Here is a 24,764-nt window from a genome sequence, read left to right as displayed (position 1 = left end):
CTCGGCACCACTGAAGGTCACAGCACCACTGAAGGCCGCAGCATCACTCAGCACCACTGAAGGCCGCAGCATCACTCAGCACCACTGAAGGCCGCAGCATCACTCAGCACCACTGAAGGCCACAGCATCACTCAGCACCACTGAAGGCCACAGCATCACTCTGTGCAACCATTCAACAACAACTGGTTCTAATATGTTCTCTAAATGTTTCACGATTTATTACAAATGTCACAAAAAATGTTAATATTTCACTTCTGTTCTTGGATTTTCATCACAATAAAATACACTGAACATAATCTTCCCAAAAGTTATTTACAAAAGTTTAAGCTATTGCCATTATAATTACAATAACTTTTATTTAAGTATTAATTATTTAAAAAAATAAAAGCCGTTGTTATTTGTAATATTAATACATCTAAGTCATGTAAATACAACACATATTGCATTAGAAATACTATAGGTGTCACGTTTGTGAAAGTTAAAACTATTGGTATTGTAAATGACAAAGCTATTAATTTCGCTATTTTTAAAACCAACACATAAATAAAATATTTGTCATTTACAATACCAATACCTCAAACTTTCCTAATGCGAGACCTCTTGCATTGCAAATGCTTGTTTAGTTGATGGAACTAAGTCTATTAATGCAGAGCGTCTGCATCTTGTACTTAGCAGCATAGGCACAGGTCTACCGTGTTATCTTGGGTATGTTCACCTCTCTTTTTAAACTCCATCATGAGGCATGTATATTAGGTATAGTTTACCCTCGGATGTAGTTTCACAACCCCTTGCTGCCCTTAGCCTACCCCTTTGAGGAGGCCGTTTCATTGAACTAAAATCCTTTGGATTCGAACATCTCTAACAATAAGATTGGTAAATATCTCATTAATAGACCATAATTCAATTTATTATGATACGGAATTCTAAGGACTTTCATATAAGATATACAAACAGAAAAAACTCCAATATACAGTTCTTAATAACCGAATAAAATACAAAGTGGTCTCTGATTTGATACTAAATTATAATGATGTGTAGAGAAGATAAATGACTTCCTCAAAAACACAGTTCACTTAAGTGGGGAAGGAGGGATTTAAGCCCAAATTTCCCGATTACACATTCTGCACTTAAGCTACGGAATTATTTCAACTTGCTACCGTTTATCATTGACTAACAGTGCTTTGTATTTATTTTATTTGATTGCCTTATTATTAATCACAGGGCATGAAACCAATTGCATTTACCAGTGGTTGTTTTAGCAGTGTTGCCTATGCAGATGTGGTGTATCTTTTTATCCTAGCGCTATAACAACCTGCCGTCTACATATCAAAAGCACACAGTCCAGAAAGTCAGTGAGAAGTAAACCTCTTCTGCTAACTGTTTTCATGTTATATTTGTCTTTAATGTTCCTTAACGCCCAGATCCCTGTGTTGGTTAAGAAGTGCTTTACAAATTAATATAAATTGTACCGATGTACCAGGATCCTCAAGTGGAATCACAGATCATGGCACTAAACTCAAAGCAAGTTAATATACTATGTCTGTATCTAGGAATTTTAGCTGTGAGGCTTCCCATAAAGTTTAAACCCCAAGGCCATGGGTCACCGCTCATAGGAAACTCAACTATTTCCTGATCTCAAGCTGGAGTGGTTTCTTCTCTGATAAGGGAACAAGACTCCTCCCTGATGCCTCACTTAGTGCTCGGTGCACTTCTTGATATCTTCTTGTGCAGTTCCCTCTTTATCCAAAGCAGCTGGAACGTAGGTTGCTCTTCTAAAGGTGCTTAATTGTGGAGACTTCTCCATACACTTCTCAGTTATGGTCCTACCCTTTAAGCACCCTGCAGTGGTACTTTTAGCAAGATTGTAGCTGGACTTCATGTTGTGTTTCGGACCTGAGAAGGTAGATTGCTGCCCAAAAGCTCAAGCATTGAAAATCTGAAATTCTCCTCTGTTCGATACTTTGGACTGACTCACCAATCGGAGAAAAAAAATCCTCGAACACTGATGTGCAGATTTGATCCCATAAAATGACAACTTGTAGTCTAGGAATGTGTATTCCTCCATCCTGACTTGTTTGCGAGAATAATGGCAGAAACTAAGTCTATCTTCCCATACCAGACTGATGCAAAAAAAAAACACCACAGTTTATGCACACTTTTCAGTACGAACGAAGCAAGATGACTGCAGGAACTGTTTTTACACTTAAAAAAAAACGGATATATTTCCTTTTATCAGGACTAGAGTACAATTCGGAAGTCTTCAGGTATGTAGGACTTCCTTTTGTATATTTGCCCTGGGTGGTTGCGCATCTCAAGCCTCCATTTTGTGAACCACTTTAATGCAAGTTATTGAAAATGGATTCCTGTGTGCCTTGAGGTGCACTCAGCCACGCATCCGCAGTGCAAACAAATATTACCCCTCATATGGATGGAGTGAAACACTAAGTTAAAGAGTCTGGTACTACACTTTGTGTAGCAAAAGAGTTTTGAAGGCCACTTTCTCCATGTAGGTGACAGAAAAAAATGCCTGTCCCCCACTTAAAAAAAAAAAAAAATCTTAGTATAAAAGGCAGGTACATCAACAGGTATGCGTACAATCACAGAGGTAAGACATCACAGGTGGAAATCAAGCAATATACCTAACTATGATCCATGGTGTGGTTTTAGACCACATCTTCAGTTCTCGTTGATTTAGATGGTAACACGCCTGAGACGTACTCCGGGGTGGAGTGCATATATTGCCCCTGGAGGAGTTCCATTTGCCCCAAATCTGCATCCAATTCTTAAGGCAGCCATACTTTCATAGATTGTTTTTTCAGTAACCATGCACCAGTCTATGTCCTGCTCCCAAGCTTTAAGTGTTGGCACCCTCAGGGACCCCAACAGCCTCTCAATGTTGCGCTTAGCTATGGTCATTCCCAAGGTGGCCCGGGTTCTTTCTAAGTTGTTCAGGTCCGTCGCTCCCCATTTATTTAAAAGGCATTGCTTTGGTTCTGGTTCTATTCTATTCCGTACTGTTTCTCAAATGGAGCGGATTGCCTGGCCCCAGTAGTTCTGTGAACACTTTCAGATTATGTGGTAGAAAGTACCTTCCTGTCCGCATCGCCTCCTACATGTCGAATCTACCTGGGGTTAAACCTAGCAATCTTATTACCTGACTAGTACATTTGGTGCAGTATCTTAAGCTGTATCAGTCTAAGTCGCACAATGATAGCCACCTCTGCCGGGTGACGACATTGCTTCCTGCCATTCCTCATCCACTAGTTTCTGAACTTCTTGTGTCCAGCCCTTTCTGAGTTGAATTAGAAGGTCCAGGGATTTGTTAATTAACTTCTTGTAAGTCGGGGAGATAGCCCGTGGTCCATATATTCAGTGAGAATTCTGTCTTCTCGCGGTGAGGATTCAGGGAGCACACCCCTCCAGGGATAGCCATCTGGAGAGCTTGTTTGATTTGGATGTACCTAAACTGCTCAGTATCTGCGAGGTCTTATTCTTTTTGGAGTGTATCGAAGATACTTTCAAAAGCCATTTTGGTTTCCAATGACCGCATGATTGCATCCTCTCTGAGTGTGTCCATGCGCCCCAGCACCCCATGTAGTCTCAAAGCGATATTCCTTCATTGCATGAAGCCTGATTGGTCTGGGTGCACTAATTTCGGGATAATTTGTATAAGCTGCATGGCTAACCATTTTGTCAATGTCTACGCTTCCGCTTTTAGCAATGAAGTGGGGTGATAAGAAGTACACCGGTCTTTTATCTTGCCTTATTTGTGTACAACCACAATTGTTGCCAACCCCTGGTCCCACGTAAAAGTTTTCGAACTCCTCAGCTATCAATTGCTGATCATGGAGCATCTCTCCTTGGTCCGTTGTGAGTTTGGTCACTAATCTGCTTGCTCGTTCACGAAAGTCGAGCCAAGCAAATAGCTTTCTCGCCTTGTCCCCTACTTTATACATCTTGTGGCGTGTTGCTCTTTCTTTAGCTTTGGCCGCTTCGCCTTGTCCCCTACTTTATACATCTTGTGACGTGTTGCTCTTTCTTTAGCTTTGGCCGCTTCCCCATAAGGTCTTTATTTCCTTTCAGTTTGACCTTCAGTGCCTGTTTGACTCTGTCAGCACCAGGCAGTTTCCCCTCCATTTGCACTATTTCATTCTCTAGTTTCTCCACTAATGCACGTTTTTTCTTTCTTAGCCCCAGTTATCAGGGAGATGGTTTGCCCCTTGGTCACCACTTTGAATGCTTCCCAAAGAGTTGATGCCAAATCCATTGATTCTTCGTTTTCACATCCCAGTTATCAGTCCGTTTGTCCCCTGAGGAAGTTTGAGATACCATGGACTGACCCCCTCGGTTCCGCTCCGCCCGACACACGCCTAATGGGTAATGTACCCAGAGGGGGGAAAGGGGGTTGGGAGTAGTGCTCAGACATGCCCCTTGCCAAGTTGCATATCTCTTTGAATCATGCCACCTGGTCCACTACAGTAAAGATTGTCGATTTGGGACAAGCTAATATGGGCCCTGGGATGGAATGAAAATTGTTGCCGATCAGGATTGTGTATTCTCTAGACATCTACCAGACCCAAAACCTCTAGAAATTGAGAGAACTGTGATGCCCTGATTTACGGTCCGCTTGGGTGGTAGCGATCGGGGGGATCAAGACAGTGCATGCTGTGTTGAAATCTCCCCCTATTATCAGCCTCCCTGCCATGCATTTCATAAACCGGCCCCTTCGGTCTTAGAATGCTATATTGCGGAGTGCAGGGAGTGTAGCTGGTTGCAATAGTGATGGGGTAAACTCCCCACACTCCGGTCACTGCTGCATATTACCCTTGTGTGTCCGTCCAAATTTGATCTACTGTCAGGGGAAAGGTGCACCGCAGTAGTATTCCCACCTCTCTGAAGCTGGTGGTATACCCGGAATGGGCCACTAGTCTATATTCCCACTGCGTTAAGGCTTTGCATGTATTACCTACCAGGTGTGTTTCCTGTTATAAGACGACATCTGGGGAAAGTCGTTTTATATATTGCAAAACAATCCCTAGTTTAAGTATGTCTCCCATCTCGTTCACATTCCAGTATAAAAGTCTTAGTCCCTCATCTTTTATCATCACCATTTTGCCAAGTGTTGGGTCTGTCTAGTGTCTCCCGTTTTACGCCCCTAGTGTGTGCCATTGTAAGTTTGTTCTTCAATTTTCTAGATGTCAACCTGAAAGTGTCCCCACCCCTTCTAAGGCGTTCCAGGCAGCTGTACTCTGAGCGTGCATCGACTCTAATGCTTTGCGTCCATTGTACCCATATTGCCTTTATGTTTACATTTGTTTTATTGATTTCAGGCAAGGAAAAAAGCACAGATAGTACAATGCAATATTGCAGACACAAAGAAAGGTAGCATACGTTCTGGAGGATCCACTTCGTATGACACAACAGATAACTCTCACAGTTCGGAGGATCCCGTAGTCTATCTCCCATTGCGTCACTCCAATGAGTTGCTGCATCAGCAATACCCTTTTGTGTGGCTTTGCTAGCAAAAGCAAGAACAACCCCCCCCCCCCCCACACCCCCCTCTCCAACCAGTGTGCCGAACCCTATGAGGATAGGATGTTTCAAGTAGAACAATTCACGGTGCTTTCTTCTCAGGCCCTATGGTGTTATCGTTTTGTCTGTCAAGCGCAATATACAGAGGTATCTAGGGCACGTGAATTTATTGAGCGAAGTGTAAGCAGTGGCTTCCATACCGTGCGGAATGTAGCTGTAGTTTGTGTAGGTGTAGCTTGGAGGAAAGTGAGTGCGTTCGGGAGACCCAGAATGGTGTAGGCCGGAAACAATGGGATTTCAGTGTCTAGGAAGCTATCTATATCATTGAGGACTTTGGTCCAGTACGCCTTGACTTCCGTGCATTCCCATAAGAGATGTGTTAGCGTGCCTATTTCCCCGCACCCCTCCAGCAGGACGCGCTCCGGGATGGGTTGCCCCTGTGAAGTCTAGCAGGTGTGAGGTACCAGTATGTGGCTAATTTCACTGCCGATTCCCTGCCTGCTGTATTCCTCGCTGTGTGGTTGGCCCTGTAATAAATAGAGCGTTCACTTTCTCCCCAGCTCCTGTTCCCAGCGTCTCTGCCCTGCAGTGTGGTGTATCTCTGGCGGGGATAGAAGTAAGCATCTAGTATAAATCTGTGATAAGGCCTCTATCCGAGTCCCTTGTTACTAGCCATTTCTCAAATGCTGTCATACGTCCACCAACAAGTGGGCTAATTGTGGGTTGCAGAAGCCAATGCCGCAGCTGAAAGTATTGAAAGAGCTGTGGCGATGTGATGTCGTACCCTTGGGACAGGTCGGTTGTAGGAAGGTACATCCTGACTATGGTTGCCCCCAACTTTTTGCCCTGTGTTTTAGCTGGTTTTGGACATAGTCGACCTGGGATCCTGCCAATCAGGACCCCAGGCCTACTGCTCTCTCTTTAAAATGGATTCCATGTACCCTAGGTACATTTCCAATTGGTACTGGGCCACCTTATCAGACCCTGTAACTCAGGGCATAGGTGTACCCAGGGCTGCCAGGGGCTGCAGCATGTATTATGCCACCCCTGGCTGGCCTCTTAAATTTGACACAACTGGCTGCATGACAGCTGGGGCAAAGTCGTGTAAACACGCTTTGCTATAGGTGTAGTATACCTATACCTAACCCTAAAATGGACACACAGATTCCTATCAGTCACTCCTATGGCAGGCCTTGACAATCCTGAAGGCAGAGTGCTTGGAATCGTGTGAGATGGTGCTCTGGCATGAGCTGAGCCTGTCTGCAGCTTGCGGAACCAAGTCCTAATCGCTGTTCCATGATATCGCCTACCATATACTCTTAAGTGCATTATAATCCTCGCGGTTAAATGCTATCTTTGGTATTGCTTTATCAAAACATGTCGAGTAAGGTGTCATACGAATTGGAATACTAACCCCTCGCCAATTCTGGCGACGGGGTTAGCATTCCACCCTTCTAGAGGGACACGACATGTATGTAACTGTGAACCCCGGTTAAAGTTAACTGAAGCCTCAGCTCCACAAAATGGATGCTGCCACCACAGACACGAGTCTGACCCCCTGCAGCTGGGAGTCCTTCCAGCGAGGGGAGCCTGGACAAAGGGTTTCCTGTCAGGGGCGGTGCTAGCACCGTCGCAGACATGGTTTTGTGTATCCTGGGTAGGCAGGGCTTTACAGGAAGGTGACTGCTGAGTGGCACCCCGGTGCTCACTACGCATAGGCCGGTCTGAACCAGTTCCAGGGGCACACCAGCCCCTGGCCTGGGGAAGTCCGGCATGGCAGAGGGGTGTAACCACCCCCCACCTAGTCCCACCCATAGGCAGGACCTAGTCACCGGGTCAGCCCCCTTTTTTAGTATAAAGATAGGAGCGGGGCCCCCTGTTCAAATCGGATCATCTTTGGAATCAAGATACCACTTTCTTCGAAAGGACTTCACGATTTCTTCTTCAAGATTCTCCCTTGTGGCTAAGGAGTAGTCACCCTGCATCAAGCGGGCACCATCCTAAAGAACACTGCGGTCTGCTGCAAGTCCTTCATCACGAATCCGACGACCCAGCTCGACGAGACCCGGCTTCCCTGGCACCTCTGACCTCTACTCACCTCTACAGCCAAGCTGAGAACCGTGAGTGCGACGAGACCTCGAGGGACCGACGATCGCCAAGACTGCACGACATCTTTACTGCAAGCCCACCGAGTCTTCCACTGGTGAGTGCTTTGGGGTCCGAGAAGCCCCAACCCTGCGCAGCTCCAGCACCCAAGATCAGCCTCCCTGCATCTCCACGATCGGCGTGGGGCCCTTCTGCTGTTTGCTGTGCACCGCGTTGTTTGGCTACTAGCCGGCTGGCTTGTGGCCTTCTGAACGACGCCCGACGACATCACTGCTGCTGGTCTGGTTGCTCCAGACTGGCCCTTGCTTCCTTCTTGAAGAGAGGCACCCCGGACCCTCCTGGTCCACTCCAGACGCCATTTTAGGTCCACCGCGTGGGCTTGAATTTGCCAAGGCTTTGTTGCCCAATCCTGGGTCCAGCGACGCCGACAGCTTCTATCTTCGTGGGACAGCTCGATCCTTCATCCTGGTCGCCGACAACGCCTCCTGGTCCGTGAGATCTTCGAGTCAAGCGTCACCCACTCACCTTGTCGAGGTGGCTACCATCCGGTGCCCTCCTGGTGCCCACTGACTACTGGCTAGTAGTCTCGAACTTGGTCCCCTCTGCTTTCAGGTGTCATCTATCTTCGAGATCCAGGCTTGGATCCAACTGAACTTTCTTCACTGGTCACCGGCCAGCATCTTTTCTTCCGGCTCCTGGTCCGTCTACGAGGATTCCCGACGTCTTTTCAGACCTATGCAGCTGCAGCCCCTGGGCTAGGTAACTTCGGCATTTCGGTGCCCCAGCATAGCCTCACTATCCAAGGGTCAGAATCTACTTTCGTTTTCTCCCTACCAGGTCGGGCTCGCCCGAGAACACTAACTTTCTAATTCCTAGCTACCATAGACTTTTGTCCGCATCTCGCGTGAGAGGGCACACACTGCACCCGAGTCCCCTAGGCCTCCTAGAAGTAATCTAACGATTCCCTAGTCAAGTCCTAGCGATTCCAAAAGCTATTAGTACTGTACTTACCTGCTAGGAATTTCGCATTCCACTTTCAGAGTATATGGTTTTCCGTGCCCCTCGGGCATTTGTATATACTGTGCTAACTTAAGTATTTTTGTAAGAGTTTTGGTTTGTGCTTAGTACCCTGTCCTCATAAAGAGTACAGGGCTGTTGTGATCTTTAAATAAATAACTGTTTATTTTCATAACACTTGTGTGGTGTCCTTTCACTTGGTATTCAAGGGGTATATGTGTGGTAAACAGCTGGCTTAACGCGCCCTCTCGAGTCTTTAGCCTTAGACTGCTCGTATCCACGCTACTAGGATAGCTGGTCTATAAGGTTGACTTACAACCAATCATCAATAAGGGTTGCTGGACTGATACATAGTGTTCACTAGAATAGTGAGCACTGCATATCAGGCCACCTTCTCACATCGGTGAATGTGAGAAAGCCTTCTAAGTCGAAGAGGTACCCTGCGGATCTGCAGCTGGATCCTCGCCATTGCGGGAATGCTCGGGAATCCGTGTCCGGGGGGAACTCGGGATTATCTAATAGAGGAGTGAGCGGTGAAGGGAAGGTTGTGAGCCTGCGCCTAGCAGCAACCGAGTCCCACACCCTTAGTATGGTGCGCGTGATAGGTGACATCTGGAGGTATCGTTGTCTGTGCGGGCGGTGGAGGAATGGTACTTTCCACAAAGATGTTTGAGCCATGGCTCTGTCTTGGAAGAGCCATCTCTTCTCTGATTCAGGCCTAAACCATTCCACTAAGTATTGCAGCTGCGCTGCTTGAAAATATTGTTGTAAATTGGGACTTCCCATCCCCCCCCTCGTCCATGCCTCGGTATGCCAGTAGTTTGTGCATGCGCGGTCTCTAAACCCCCCCCCCCCCCCCCCCCCCCCCACCACCACCACCACCACCCCAAAAAAAATGCTGGATTGCCGCTTGCAATTGTTTGATAGTCCCGGCCGGTGGGGACACAGGGATAGTTTGAAAGATATATAATATCCTGGGGAGTGCTGACATTTTCGCCGCCGCAATCCGTCCCAGCAGGGATAGCGGTTGTTTCGTCCAACGCTCCAGATCTTTGTGGATCTGCATCGTAATGTTAGCGTAGTTTAAAGCCACCGTCCGCTCTGTAGAGGATGTTAAGGTGATGCCCCGGTAACGGAGTTGTGACTGGGTTGCCAGTCCCCCTCCGTAGACAAGCGATTCTCGGTTAGCGTGAGCATTCTTGCCCAACAGCAAGATCAGTGACTTCCCTCTATTCATCCGAAAGCCCGATACTGTGCCGAATAACTGGATCTCTTCCAGGAAGTCTGGCACTAAAAATTTAGGGTTGTCGAGGGCCGCCAGAATATCATCCGCGTACAGGCCTATGGGGTGTGGTTCCCCGCCAAATGTTACCCCATGTATGTTAGGGTGGTCCTGCACTCTGTGCTAGCGGCTCGACATATAGCGCGAACAGGAGAGGGGAAAGGGGACACCCGGTTCCGCGCTGAATTTCTAAGAGGCAGGAGCAAAGGCCATTAAGGCAGACCCACGCCTGGGGGTTATGGTAGCAGCTCGCTACCCAGGCTTGAAAGCGCTCTCCCACTCCGAAGTGCGTCAAAACCCGCCTTAAGAAGCCCCAATCGACACGGTCAAACGCCTTTTCATAGTCGATGGCCAGGAGTACCGAGTCCGATTGCTGGAAGTGGGCTTTGTCGATTAAATGAAGGAAGCGTTTGGTGTTATCACTACATTGTCTGCCCGGGATGAAGACTGATTGGTCTGGCTCTATGATTCCAGGGAGACTAGGTCCAAGCCGCGAAGCCAGCATGCCTGAAAATAGCTTAAAGGTCAAGGTTAAGCAAAGAGATTGGCCGGAATGCAGAACATTGTGTGGCATCCTTTCCCGGCTTCAGTAATACTATTGCGTCTGCCTCCAGCAATTCGGGCGGGATGGAGCCGGGCCTTGAAATGAATTAAAAAGCTTCGTAAGAAGCGGGCAAAATTTTATAAAAACCTGCGGAAAAACCATCGGGGCCTGCCGCTTTTAAGGGTTTGAGACGAGAGATGGTGCTAATCACCTCTTCGATTCGAATGGGTGCATCTAGGGCGCTTGTGCTTGTTGGGTTTAGCGCAGTGGTAGCCGCCCCTTGTAGGTAAGCCTCTGCTTCAGTCTCTGATATGGGGTCTGCCGTGTAGAGTGAAGCGTAATAATCCCTAAAGGTCCCCGCTATCTGTGTCTCGTCACGAATTTCGTCCCCTTTCTCGTTAAGCAAGACCAGAATTTTTGAGCGTTGAACCTTGGCTCGCAGCGGGCTTGCAAGGAGGCGACCCGTTTTGTTCCCCCCAACATAATAGGTGTGTCGCAGGCGGAGAGCCGCATACTCGGCCCTATCCACGCCCAGACTCGCTAGTTGAGTCCTGGCTACTTTTAGTTGTTTCCAGACTCTCGGGGTGCCTGTACAGCTGTGTACTCATTCCAGTTCAACGACCTTAGCTGGGAGGTCTTCTCGCTTAGCTTTACGATCTTTGGCCTCCGCCGCCTCCATGGCAATGAACTCACCCGTCACTACCGTTTTTAACGCCTCCCACACTGCCGTCAAAGGCGTTTCAGGGCGATCATTAGCCGCTAGGTAATCAGTGATGCACTTACGAAGCTGCTGGACTACGTCTGCGCGTTGCAAGAGGGGTTCCCTCAACCTTCACCTACCATGGGGTCTCTTGGTAACAAAGACTCTAATCGTGAGCTCCACTGCATCGTGGTCGGAGATGGCTGCCGGGGCGTTGTTCAATGTGTAAAGAGAATAACGCACTTGATGATATAACTAGGGAACAGACCAATATGTAAAGCACAAAAATCAATTAAAAATTTAACAAGTTCGATTTATTGATGAAATTACATTATCAAATTTTAAAAAAACATAATCACTACAATGTTACTATAAAAATACACAAAATTATGTATGAAGGAAATATTCGTGACACAATTATACAAGAAAATACATAAAAAGACGTAGGTGGCAAACAATACAATTTATCGACGCGCGTTTCGGCGTTAACAGAACGCCTTCATCAGGAGCCACATTCAATCTAGTGAACACGAGATGGGTGTTCTCTATTGGTTCTGGATAAAATCCGACATCTGTTTTCTTAGCGGTACTCTGAGTCACCTGGTTAAAAAGTTTTGGTCATATATGTTCAAAAGTGTGTCGGTGTCGAAGCGATCACAACCCAGAATTCTTCTGTAATACCGGTATGGTTACAACGTGCAAAAACAATGGAAAGGCGAGCCGTGGCTTCAACCTGTCAAGAGCCAAATAGGTCACAATCTGTGGTATTTTTGTAGCGTCTCGCAGCCGTTGGTATCTATGTGTCGGTTCCCGGGATAAAAGGAATGCAAGCCGTAACTTCAACCTGTAAGACGCCAGGGAAGTATCCGTCTCTTTAGATCTTTAGCGGCGTCTCACAGCCGTTGGTTTACACGTGTTTCTTCCGAAAAAGATAGGGTTCGGTCCGTGACTTCAACCTGCGGGCGCCGCGCCAAAGGTCTCGATCGGCGTCCCGCAGCCGTTGGAAAAGGATGGGGCGTTGTTCACATCCACCACCTGGGCCTACAGCTCCGAGGAGCCTATGAAATGGTCCAATCTGGCATAGGTGCGATGTACATGTGAGTAGAAGGTGTACGATGCCCCTGGGTGTTTAGCCCTCCACAAGTTCTTCAACCCCCTTTGCTTTATCCATTCTTTACCTGTCTCTGAGAGGGCCCCTGTGCTGCCATATCGGTGACCCTACCTGTCCCTGTCCTGGTCCATCACTAAATTCAGGGAGATCTGAGCTGATACAGGGCCCCTTTCCATTAAAAGATCAGCCTGAAGGAGTGACCCGATGAATAAAGGATCCCTTTGTCGCGCACAAACGTTGTGACTACCTTAAAAGTTTTCCTCTTGTCCAGGGTGATGGCCGAGAGGTCCTGGTACAATGCCACCTGGTAACCTTGATGTTGGAGAGGCTGTTTCTGGCGTGCCTCCCTCAGGATTCTTTCTTTCAAGGGAAAGTCGGGTAGGAAGGTCAGAAGATCAGGTGGGGGAGCAGGTGCTCGGCGCGCCAGGCCTACCCTGTGCGCCCTGTCGATGCAAATTTCAAAGTCATCTGTTTCCCCCAAAATCTCCCGGAACATTCCCTGTAGAAAGCTGGTGGCACTGTCCCCCTCTGCTTTGGATGGCACGCCTCAGACCCTTATGTTGTTCCTCAGAGCGGTTTTCGAGGTCTTCCGCATGTGCCTGAAAATCAACTTGTTGCTCACGAAGGCGAATGACTTCTTGCTGCAATTGTTCTACCTTCTCACTCCTAGTTTGTTCTGCTTCCTCCCTGGTGCCACTCGTTCCCCCAAGCCATCCACATCACAGCGCAGTTCACGGTGCTCCCGGCCAAGTCCTGTTATAGCGTCAGGAAGTCCTCGCGCAAGGAGTTAAATAGGGTTTCCAAGAACGATTTGGTGATGGGGGCTCCTCCGTCCTCCTTCCCCGTGGTTTCTTTCGCCACCGCTAGGGAAGGAGGGCCCTTCTTTCTCTTAGGGGTACCCTTGACAAGCATGTGCGTTATGGTGTGCCCGCCCCTGCGCCCTACAGTGGCCATGATACGCTGTCCGCTCTAGTCTTGGGGAACCCCGAAAGCTTGTCCACTCGGAGGGAGTTTATTCTGATGATTGCGTGCCCACGTGGTGTCCAGGCAACGCGGGTTGAGATCTAGGCCCCCAGGCCATCTTCTTCGCCACACCAGCCAAGTGTAACGTCCACTGTTGCGCTCTAAGTTCTATGGGGGTTATGCGCTGCGGGGACCTGCTCCAAGCCCCATTCGTCAGCAAGGCAGCGCAGACTAGGCTTCACACCCACAAAGTCTACCCAGGCCAGTTCAGGCGCAAGCCCTAGTGGGTCACCTCGCTGGCAAAACGATGTGGGTGCCGGACAGGCACCACCGTTCCCTCCGCACCTCACCTTCCAGTCACCGGCTCCTTCTCGCTGGGCAAGCGCGCGCAGCCGGTAGGTCTGGCCCCCTGGTCTGGCCCCCAGGCCGTGTCTAGATGGGGCTTCTCTGCAGCGCAGGGTCTCGCACCGCCTCTCCTCACTGGCTTCAGTAATGCAGACAGGCTGGTCTCTGTAGGCCCCAAATCCTGTGGCTCGATTTTTGCACTTCCCGGGCGGGCGCTCCCTCCACCGCCGGCCAGCCCTAACGCAGGTCACCTCGCCTACAATGCGCTGCTGCAGCCTGTCTCACCGACGGCTCCCGTCCTCCGCTTCGACTGTCCTTCTCACTGTGGGCTTCCCCCTGATGCCCCACGCCGCTGGTTGTAGCTCTGGCGGGGCCGGTACACGCCAACTGGATGTAGGCCCCAAGTCCCGGGGCTCGATTTTCGTGCCTCTCAGGTCGGGCGTTACCACAGTCACCGGCTGCTCCCTCCACAGCTCACCTCGCTCACCAAGCACTGCTGCCTCGCTCCTCCCCACTGGCTCCTAGCCTCCGCTCCGGCCATCGTCCTCTCGGTGGGCGCCCCCCTGGTAGGCCACACGCGGCGGAGACTCGTCACGGGCTTCTCGGTCCCCCTGGCCGCCATTACACCCCAGCACCAGTCGAGACCCCGCTCCGCGGGGGAAAGGGTGTCACAGGGGACTGGCGCCGCGTTTCTCTCGCCACCAAATGGACAGGCACCAACTACCCTTGCGCTGCTAGGCACAATTCACTCCAGCACAGGGGCTTAAATGCTGATTAAATGGTCACAACGGGGGATCCGGGCCGAGGAGCCCCACAAACTAGCGTCCTCTCAGGCCGCCATCTTAGCCACGCCCCCCCCACCCCACCCCATATTGCCATTAGACAAATATACGAACAATAAACTAACACCCCCTCCTTCTTCCCTGCTCTTCAGGGTCAGAACTTCCCGGTTCCTCAAATATGTCTCCTCATTCCAAACTAGCCTACAGAAGAACAAGCATTGGCATAGCCAGTAGGTCTCGCCTCTGGGCCTTAAAAGTGGTTTAGCCATGCAGCACAATATCCTGTGTGCCAGGGATTGAAGAGCTGTATATACAATTACTATACACTGGGTCTTGCAGTCTAATTCAGGGATACATGCTTGACCAGGCACAGACAAGTGTGTCAATCCAAGTGAATAGAACTACAACATTCTGAACCACAATCTAATTAATGCGTTTACTGTTACAAGTGGACACCATTACCTTGAACGAATCTGAAACCTGCGTGATTTGTTAGACTGTTGATTGAAATTGAACCCCATGTATTCATGAATTTTGTAGCCATTTTAACCATAGTGTTGCACTAAATAAAAATGACTTGTCACAAATTTACTGTGGTGTATTGAGTCTAGTGCTATCATTGTGGGCTGATGGTCTGCCATGTTTTATCACCAAGTAGTTGCCTAGGAACTCTTTATGAACGAGTGTCATCTACACTTCTACCTTGCAAAAGATATGTTTTATGCGGTGAGGCCAGTAAACAAAAATAAAACAAACACAAAGCTAGAAATCTCAAAGCAAATAGACGTGACTAGCTTGGAATTGACACTAATATTTTTTAAAAGGGCTGCAACAGCGAGAAAATGGTTTGCTTTCTGTCAATAATGCATCTAAGAAAAAAGTTTGAATTTGTGATGCATCAGTGTACTTCTGAAATACAAAATAGGCCCTAATGCATTCATCGAACAGGGAGGAGTCTGGTTGAGCTGTTTACAGAGTCACATTGGTAATGTTAGCATATTACAAATCTCTTATGGGAGCCTATATCACACTGCTGTTACATAAAATATGTGATTTAAAAGTCTTAAAATGGTAGAAACATGTTTAACTTTCAAGCCTCTTGAACGTACTTGTATTTATGAATCGCATCATTTCTCAAACCAGGCTCTGAATCAGATTAACGCCGGAATTACAAGGACCTGCCCAAAGTGCCTCCATGTGACACCAGCTTCGGGCCTAGCGTCTCGGCAACGCACAGAGTATTCTGGGACATGTGGTTTTGTAATTTCAGCTTTTACATTCCAATCGAGACCTATGAGGAAGGCCTGCCTAAAAAGAAAATTACAGTTGAAAGAAATATAGCTAAGGCAGGCTGAAGTGGTCATATATGACGAGAGGTCATCTGACAGTTATGTGACTGTGCGAACTATGATGCTTAAAACTGCTCAGCTTGCTCGTATTATTTCACTACCCTATCACTGACATCAGCTTCATAACTATTAAGTGGAGCCCTGTCACGTACTATTGTTAATTAGTACTTGTAACTGCGCAATGGCACAATCACCCTGCTTTTTATAATAAAATCTGAAATAAAAAAACAGGCGATTGCCCAGCGAGACATATATGGCCATTTTTAAAATGGTAAAACCAGAAACTAGTAGTCCCAGACTGCCAGCCACTCTCTCATAAACCAGCAGAATCCTTTAAACTGGGGGAGAAAACTGTATGAGCCATTAGCTGCCCGTATACACAAGTCCGTCTGCCTTGTCATGACTTCTTGCATACAAGAAGCTAAGGCAACATCTACATGGAAGATAAAGACAAGGTTGAACGAACACAAGTCTAATATAAGGACCAGAAACATCAAATCTAATATCGCCATTCACTTCAATGAAGCCAACCACAACGTGGCTCAACTTAAATACATGGTCCTCGAAATTGTCCCCAAAACTGAAGGCAGAGACAATAACAAGGTGTTGCTGCAAAGAGAAACCGCCTGGATGTACAGGCTGCAATCTCAGAAACCTTTTGGTCTTAATGACCGGACTGAACTGAGCTGTTATTTATAATGCCGCCCTTGGGCATTTACTGATGCATTATAACATTGTTCTGCCGTTTGCATTTCATTAATTAATTTGTTTAAACCCTATCGTTCCTTGGTACCTTTGGGGCTCTATCCTCCCTTCTAATATGGCCGCTTCCCCAACCTAATACTATGATTTACCTGCACTTCCTCTCATTAGTCCCTCTTCAATCTTTCTCACCCTTCCACCTTCCAAAAACTCCGCATTCGCGACGGGGAATTCTACCTTTCCGGAACCCACTACGTGGTACCGCTAGACAAGCAGACCCAGTAAGTGTTTCCCGTTCCTCTGCTGCCCTCACAGCCTTTAGCTGCATCTTCACTTGCTTATCGCATTAAATACGGTGATCCGATCTCTCTTTCAGGATCACTGAACACTCTGCAAGCTACCAAGTAAGCCCGATCTTAACGCTCTGCTGAACCGCTTCTTTCACTATTCAACCGTTTCACTCGTTATATCATTCACCTTGTTTTCATTCCGTCTCGTTTCACTTTGCCTCATGTTTAAACTTGGATGCCTTTAACCCGATTTCACCATACTTTCTCACGCGCTGCATTTACGGTTTTAACCTTTGTTTAAACCACTCTGGCTTCCTCTTTCACCTATGCTCTCCCACACTCGGACTTTGGTGAGATAACACACCCACCCTATCGGTGAGACTCCATCCCTTTCACATTTTTTCAGTTTTACCACTACTGGACGCATGTGGTGTACACATTGAGTCACGCATGTAAACATTGATGTAACGTATTCATCTTTTACATTATGTGTATTGATTTGATTCCATATATCCTCTTTGTTTCAGTGCTCCTTGAGAAAGGACACTTTTGTCCGAAATGCATCGGAGCCACTCACAGTTTCTGATGGATTAAATACATGGTCTGCTGATTCATATGAATTTAATATGAAACTCATCTAATGAAAGACTTTGATTAAAACTTTTGAAACCTTCAATGAATGGAACTTTATTTGAATTAACCATTTGGAAATCACTGTGTTGTTTGGTTACACACAGTTCCATACAAGTGTGCCCATCACAGGGATGCGCCTACACCCCAGTAGCGCACTCAACCCCTCAACCATTCAGGACGTACCAGTGAACAGTTACGTCACCTGTAGGAGCACCTTAAAACCAACACCCTACTTACCTTTTTCCACCCACTGCTGATAACCTACGCTGTGCGCCACGCCCAATCATCTTAGTTAACATCTATATTCCCACAGTGCACATGATCACGGGAATCGTATAGTATGTGCATGTATGCCACCAAAACGCTCAACTGAATTTGCTGCCGCAATTGTTCAGTTGAGTCAACAATCCCCCCACCAGCACAGCAGCAATGTGTGCCAAAGTAAAAGCCCCACTCCTCCGCCCCGGAGCAAAACAGGGTAGGGCCTGTGTTGCCTGGGATTAGCGCTCCCCATACACACAAATAATTGTTCAAACAAATTAATATTGCCCTGGGATATGAATTCTGATCAACTTGCCGTTCTTTCCCATGTTGGCGCATCACAAAGGGGAACCTGTGTGCTCGTATCACTTCCATTTCCCAATTCCATGCACTCAATTCTGGGAATTGCAAAAAACACAGTTGATGGACAGAATGCAGAACAATGTCTTACATTCACCCCAGTACAAAGATCTGGGCCCAAATCCATCGTTTTTTTGCACTCCACACCCCCCAGTTCAGACATGGCGATATGCAAATCAGTCTGACCCTGTGCCTCATGGGAACAGTCCAGCCCGAACTGCCAAGCCATGCCTTCCCTGGACCGGAAATAAGCTTCCGAGGACCGGTTTCTGGCATTTCAGCCGTTTTCAGCCATGCTTGCTTGAATCCAGTGGCAAAGTGAGCGGTCCAGGGAAGGCATGGCTTAGCAGTTTGAGCTGGACTGTTCCCATGAGGCACAGGGTCAGACTGATTTGCATATGGCCATGTCTGAAGTGGGGTGGCAGAGTGGGCTAAAGAATGGTGATGGATTAAACCCAGATCTGTTGACTGGGTGTGAGTGTTTGATTGGTTCAGATGCTCCGTCCATCACCACCCTCTTTTGTACCGCTTTGTTCGCCATAAGTTGGCAGGTTATGCTCAGACGTGAGTCCCTTGCTCACTTTGCCACTGGATTCAAGCAAGCCTGGCTGAAGACTGCTGAAATGCTGAAAAACGTTTTTGCCTGCAAAAGTGTAGCGATGGCTAAAGGTCTTTTTCCTTTGCAGCACATGCGCGCTGCGTAGGTGAGACCTAAAACGACAAGGGCGGCAGTGCCTACGCCGCATTGGCCTCTTCCTCCCCCACATAATGCAATGTTTGCAAAGGTTTAGTTTAGCATGTAAAGAATATTGTGTCTGGTTTAATCCCACTGCTTTGTCCTTCAGGTTACTTTGGGTTCATCTGCATCTGGCTGCCAGGGGCCCGGCCCACCTCTCGATTGACCAGCGCCAAAGTGTCAATGTCCTGCGTCTTTTGGGTGTATAGGTCCCAGGTTGATTGCATAATTTCCTCTATGGCCAAGAGTCTTCTTTTGAGGATACTCTGTGTGCTCTGGGGCTATGTAATCTTCTGCCTTCGAGCTGCACGTGCCATCTCAAGTGGAATCAAAATAACAGGTCTTTCCTTCCGCTTCAACCCTGAGTCTTGCCGGAAATGGCTTGAAGTATTTCACCCCCTTGTCCCTGAGCAGTTTCTTGACCTCCAGAAAAGATCTGCGTTGGTTTTGAACCTTGATTGTAAAGTCCAGAATTTTTTTTCATCATATTGTTTTCATATTGGACCGTGGTGGGAAAGGGCGCTCCGGGCCATCTGTAGTAGGGTGGCTCTATCTCTGAAGTTGAACAATCTGGCCAACAAAGGCCTCGGAGGAGCTACAGGCCTTGAGCTACCTTTCAGGACCCTGTGGGCCCTTTCAATCGAGAAACCTTTTGATCCCTCGATCGCTACCCCCCCCTAGCGGACCGGACAGCAGAGCATCAAGGTTGGTTGAAGGTGACATGTCGCAAGCTCCTCCGCAAAGCAGTCGGCCACTGGCCCCCCCCGCCCGTTCGGGGACACCTACTGCTGCGCGATCTCCCTTCGTGGTTGGGAAGCTTCATTTCTATTGTGTGACTGGTGGCCTGTAGCAATGCAACCTGACGCTTGCACACCTATTGCCTCCATTATCTCTTGTGTGGGTTCTCCTTTGCTGGCGATGGTATCCTCCAGGGTGGACGAGCCAGCGGCAGTAGGGGTGCCTGCGTCTTTATTTTTGAGGCTCATGTAGTTATCCAGTTTGGTTTGAGTGTCTCTATTCCTTCTAGCATCCAGCATCTTGAGCGCCGGTGAGTGGACTTGGACTCTGGTGTTCTGCTCTCCCGGGTATTATCAGACGTCTGACCAGGGGGCAATTGTACCTCACTCGGTCTGTCTGCTTTCCCCAGGAGTATAGAGAGTCTCTCTAAAAGTGGCCTTTCTCACTCCTGGCAGTTCAGCCGCAGGTGCCACAGGTGTTTGATTGCTAATTAAGTGTTATTATTGCAAATTGGTATTCCCCAAAGCGCCTACCTTGGTCCCCCGAGGGCAACCGGGGCAACATGCCGTTATATGGCCCCGGCAGCTGGCGGAGTCCCCACAGATTCCGACAATGTTGGGTGTCGTCCGCTTGCCCCGTATGGAGCTCCTTGGGAGTGTCGCCAGCCCACATTAATCCACCTCCTTCCCGGCTCCAATGATGTCTTGTCTCCTTGGGCCTGAACATCTGACCGATACCAGTTATTGAATCTGGCTCCTCCCGGGGGCCTCACTGGCCATTAGTTTCAAAATGTTGGTGCCTCCAGTTCCTCCCCTGTGGTTGATGCTCTCCCCCCCAGTTGGCGACTGTTTCCCTTTCATTACTCAGGGCCTGCCTGATCGGTGTGTGGATCTGCTGTTGCGGCAAGCGCGCCACTCCCCAGGCAAGGCCGCCATGCCTCGCTGCAAGCCTTCTGCTTTTTCCTTTGCTCCCCCCACCTCCTGCGAGTCGGCCTTAGTTTCTCTCACCTTTTGTATTCTCACCGCAGAGGGGTCTGGCATGTTCTGGAGGAGTGTCTGCTTGGCCCAGGAAACTCCTGCCTCTTTGCTTCGTCGCAGGCTGGCAGCACTTGTTGTTACACTCCGCCCCTATCTCTTACCTCCGGTTCTTAACGCTGCAGAAAACACCGCTGCTCTGAGCCTCACACAGGCCGTTGTCTGCTGTACATGATCGTTCCCAGACGGATCAGGTGAGCTCCCTTCATGCTTTACATCGATTGCTAAAGGAGGCGATTGTGCACTGCAAACCATGCCTTTTTGGGGGGGGTTTTGACAGATATTCAAAGAGTGGTGGGCTGCGGGTGGCAGGAGTCTCTTCAGCTCGTGGCCATCTTTGTCGGCGCTTGGCCACGCCCCCTCCCAGTCCACTGATTGGACAGTAGTCGCCCCCAATTAAGGGGGTGCTCATTCATACCATTTTATTGTTGCAGGAATGCGTGTATGTGCATGATTCTTCAGTGTGGTGAGTCATCAATATTAAAAATTTGCTTTGGCAAAAGTAGGTGAGGGGGCATACTTCCTTGAGTCGTTCATGGGACATTCTTATCCCAACAGCAGCAAGCGAAAACAATGCTGTGCAAATCACACACACACACACACAATATCTAACCCAAAGAATTCACATCTTTGTATATGTTGCAAATAGAATTCCTGTCTCCTGCCTGAAACCTGTTGACCAAAGTATCCCCTAAGGTCTCCTTCCACAGAGTAAGGCTAAAGAAGGAACACTCCGTCTTTGGGGTACAGATGCTAAGCACATTTCAGGAGGAATACTGCCTGTGGATGTGGAGTGCAGCTGTGAGACTTGGGAACCCAAACATGGAGAAGGGACCAACGGTCTATAGGTTGGGCAACACAATACAATCTTAGAATCCACATGTGTTCCCCACTATGGATATTAGCCCATCTCTTGGGGGTTCGTATGCTGCCCTTAGTACCTACACTTCGGAAAGAAGCTTCTTGACTTAGGAGAGACAGTTGGGCAAATTACATGGAGTGCTGCCGTCTTTTCTTGGGCTAAAGTTTGGGGCTGATGTGTGTGCTGTTTTAGTAGTAAAGTAACGAATGTCCAGACTTGTGATTTAGAGGTGTGCAGGGTCCTCACATAGGAGGTAGGAGTTTGGAGTTCATATTGACCCTAACAATTTATTTACTAGTGCTTGGAATATGTTGTACTTAAAAGTAAGTCATGTTTTTACAGAAGGCTAGTCCGAAGAAGAGATGTATGTACATTGGCTATTTATTACTTAAAATGTGCAAAATATAAAATTATGTTTTTGGTTACATTTTTGTGATTTCAATCCTTAAAAAGTGATGCTTTATAAACTTTGTTCCATAAGAGTCTTCTGGAAAAATACTGGCGTGATTTATGTGGACAGCACAAGTCATGGAAATATCAGGGGGTGGGTGGAGAAAGATGAATGTATTGTTGTTCCTGGCTGCAGAAACACAACATCCACAAATGATGGAATGCACACAGAGATGCAAAGGCTCACATTTGTTTAGACGTTCCCATCACACAGTTGGTACCCATGTTGACTTGTACCTTCTGTTTCATTAGAATACAAAATGCCTACTTTTTCATACTTCTATACTTGGTCTCTAAAATGTTACGTCACTTATTGGTAGAGCTCCATTGCCAATGTAAAATAGGATTTACCTTCTCTAATTATGGACATGGCCACTGGGAACATCAATGCAATTACGCCTATTTTAAACTGAGCAGAATGGGTCCTTTATTTTTTTCTGTGAAAGTGGTTTTCTTAAAGTTTGGACCACTCACTTCATGTCTACATAATAGATTTCTCAAAAATCAACAAATATTTCCAAACGGAGCTCTTACTCAAGTCGTGTCACAAACATTTCACATCTCTTAAGAACTGATGTCTGACCCTTGTGTAATACATTTTGCACGTTCACTGTTCTGCTGCACTGTTTCTTATTGGAAAGGGAGTATACACCTGATACAGATCTCCTGAAGAATGCTTTTGAAACATAGCTGGCATTTGTGGAACACTGTGGTGTTGCATTTTATTGCAATAACTAGGTGCTCAGAGGTTTATGTTCTCTGGTATGTAGTAATATAATTTATAAACCAACATTAAATCTGGTGTATAAAAGGTCTAATTGTTCTAGGTTACACTACACTTGTCTATTTGTGCTATCTTGGTACATTGCAACAGAAGTGGGCCTCCACACATTCCAACTCAACCCATTCTACTTGTAACTTGTGCCTTCTCTTTTATTCATGTATGATCAATTATCACGTGTTCCATCAGTGTTCTAAAGTGCTCTGCAAATAAGGTCTCTGCAGGCCTTGCCTTCACAGCTCCATGCCTCCTGTACTGTTTTTCTGGGGTTCTGACCAGCCTTGTGGTTTTTTGTCTTTCCCTGTAGGTGATCACTGGAGGCCATTATGATGTAGACTGTCGTTTGGAGGACCCTGATGGCATAGTGCTCTACAAAGAGATGAAGAAGCAGTATGACAGCTTTACATTTACTGCTTCTAGAAATGGCACATATAAGTTCTGTTTCAGCAATGAGTTTTCCACGTTCACACACAAAACCGTATACTTCGACTTCCAGGTCGGAGAGGATCCCCCCTTGTTTCCGAGTGAAAACAGAGTCACTGCACTTACTCAGGTGAGTATTGACACCTATTAGTGTTGAGCATTTACGCCAGCTCTGCATACTGGATCAAGTTTTAATTTAAAACTCTGTTTCAAAAATGTGCTAGCTCTGTTTTCCAATCCCACCGCTGCCAAACGTCTCTAACCCTTTTCTCTTTCAGAATATGTAACAAACGACGTAATTCCTTGAACATTGGTTCAATGTAGAAGTCATTTGGGAACTCTACACTCATTCATCATATTTTATCCTTCTGTTAATTAATAAGTGAGGAATGTATGTATGAGTAGATGAATGAGAATGTAGTTTAATTAATTGGCACTGCAGTTCATCAATCTTAGGTGCAAGCTTATCTGTATTCTTAGTCTGGTTAGATGCTTAATGATAAAAATAATTATTCCTGGGGAATATGGGCATAGTATCTTGCTACTATCTGTATAAATGCTTTAGTAACCAATATTCCATAAGTAAGCATTCTGGCAGTGGATTTTTCTGTCATCCAGAACGCTAAACTGTCATTGATACCAATATCTGATATCGAATTGCAGTCAGTGACTTCATACTTGTGTGGCTGCTGCTTTCTAAAAATGATTAGAAGGGGAACTTCTAGATGATCTAACAAGTAGACCGGGATAGGTACACCAAACACTAGGAGAGAGCTAGCTGTAAGCATAGAACCAAATTCAGTTTAAGACTAAAGAGTCCTCTGTCGTACGTTGACATTTTGATCAGACAGTTCTACATAGAAGTGACAACGGTGCTTTGAGGGTGGGATGGGTTGCATAGTCTTTAGAATATTTGAAGCACTTGGATATATGAGAGTGCCGAAGACACACCTGTTTTTGAGAGATTACATTTCACTGTGTAATAAATAGAACACAATAATAAACATATTTATAGCTTTGTGAAGCAGTGTACACTCTTGTGTTCCTAGTTTTAAAAGATGTTCTCTCGAACCCCTATGGGCATGGTTTGGATGATACAGCTCTTTATAACATTAAGGCAAAAGGTGTGGGTGTGCACATTTGCCTTGGTTATTGAAGTCCTCAATTAATGGCCAACATGATTCAGTCGAAGGCCACTGGCCTTCTCATGATATTTGTAATGGAGCCATCTTGGCTCATCTTAAGGGCCCATTCAAATTGTGAAGAGTGAGTTAGGTTATTTTAGTTTTTCTAACATACTACATCCAGAAGATCCTTGATGACCAATTGTAGTACCACGTAGGGCCCTCCTGAACCATTCATCGAGGAATTGTTCGCCTCTGGCCTTCCTCCTAGAGATGACGGTCTCCTATTTCCTCCCCACTGAGGCCTTTCCTAGAATTTGGGCAAGGGAACCTCCAACATTTTTCCAGAGGCCAAAAAATTCAGTCTGTGTTGTGACCGAGGGTCACATTGAAGTCCTCTTGGTGGCAATGGGGGTGCAGTTGTGTAAGGGGAGCAAAACATGTACATCTAAAGGCTGAATAGCACATTATGAAACCAGAAAACCTTGGATCAATCCTAGCTTCCCCACGTGACTAAATTGTGTGACCATGTGCAGTTGTTTTATTTTACTTTGGCTCCTCCTTCATAAGCGCATATAAGAGGACCTCAAGATACATAACGTGGGGATGTGCGCTCTACAAAACCTTTTCTTCGGTTGA

The 24,764-nt window shown here is 47.1% G+C and overlaps 1 protein-coding gene across 1 annotated transcript in view; it reads left to right on the top strand.

Moving 5' to 3' along the window:
- The window catches only part of TMED7 (transmembrane p24 trafficking protein 7), a 71,964-nt gene that overhangs the window by 14,425 nt on the left and 32,775 nt on the right, over positions 1-24,764 (top strand). Inside the window, exon 3 of the mRNA XM_086961053.1 lies at positions 22,886-23,131. Coding sequence (XP_086817179.1) covers positions 22,886-23,131 — 246 coding nt within the window. The remainder of the gene's footprint in view (positions 1-22,885; positions 23,132-24,764) is intronic.

The sequence above is a fragment of the Lissotriton vulgaris genome, chromosome 3_1, assembly GCF_964263255.1.
Source record: "Lissotriton vulgaris chromosome 3_1, aLisVul1.2, whole genome shotgun sequence".
Taxonomy (NCBI): domain Eukaryota; kingdom Metazoa; phylum Chordata; class Amphibia; order Caudata; family Salamandridae; genus Lissotriton; species Lissotriton vulgaris.
The sequence above is the reverse complement of the archived record's forward strand: the minus strand, read 5'-3'. Positions and strand labels throughout refer to the sequence as shown.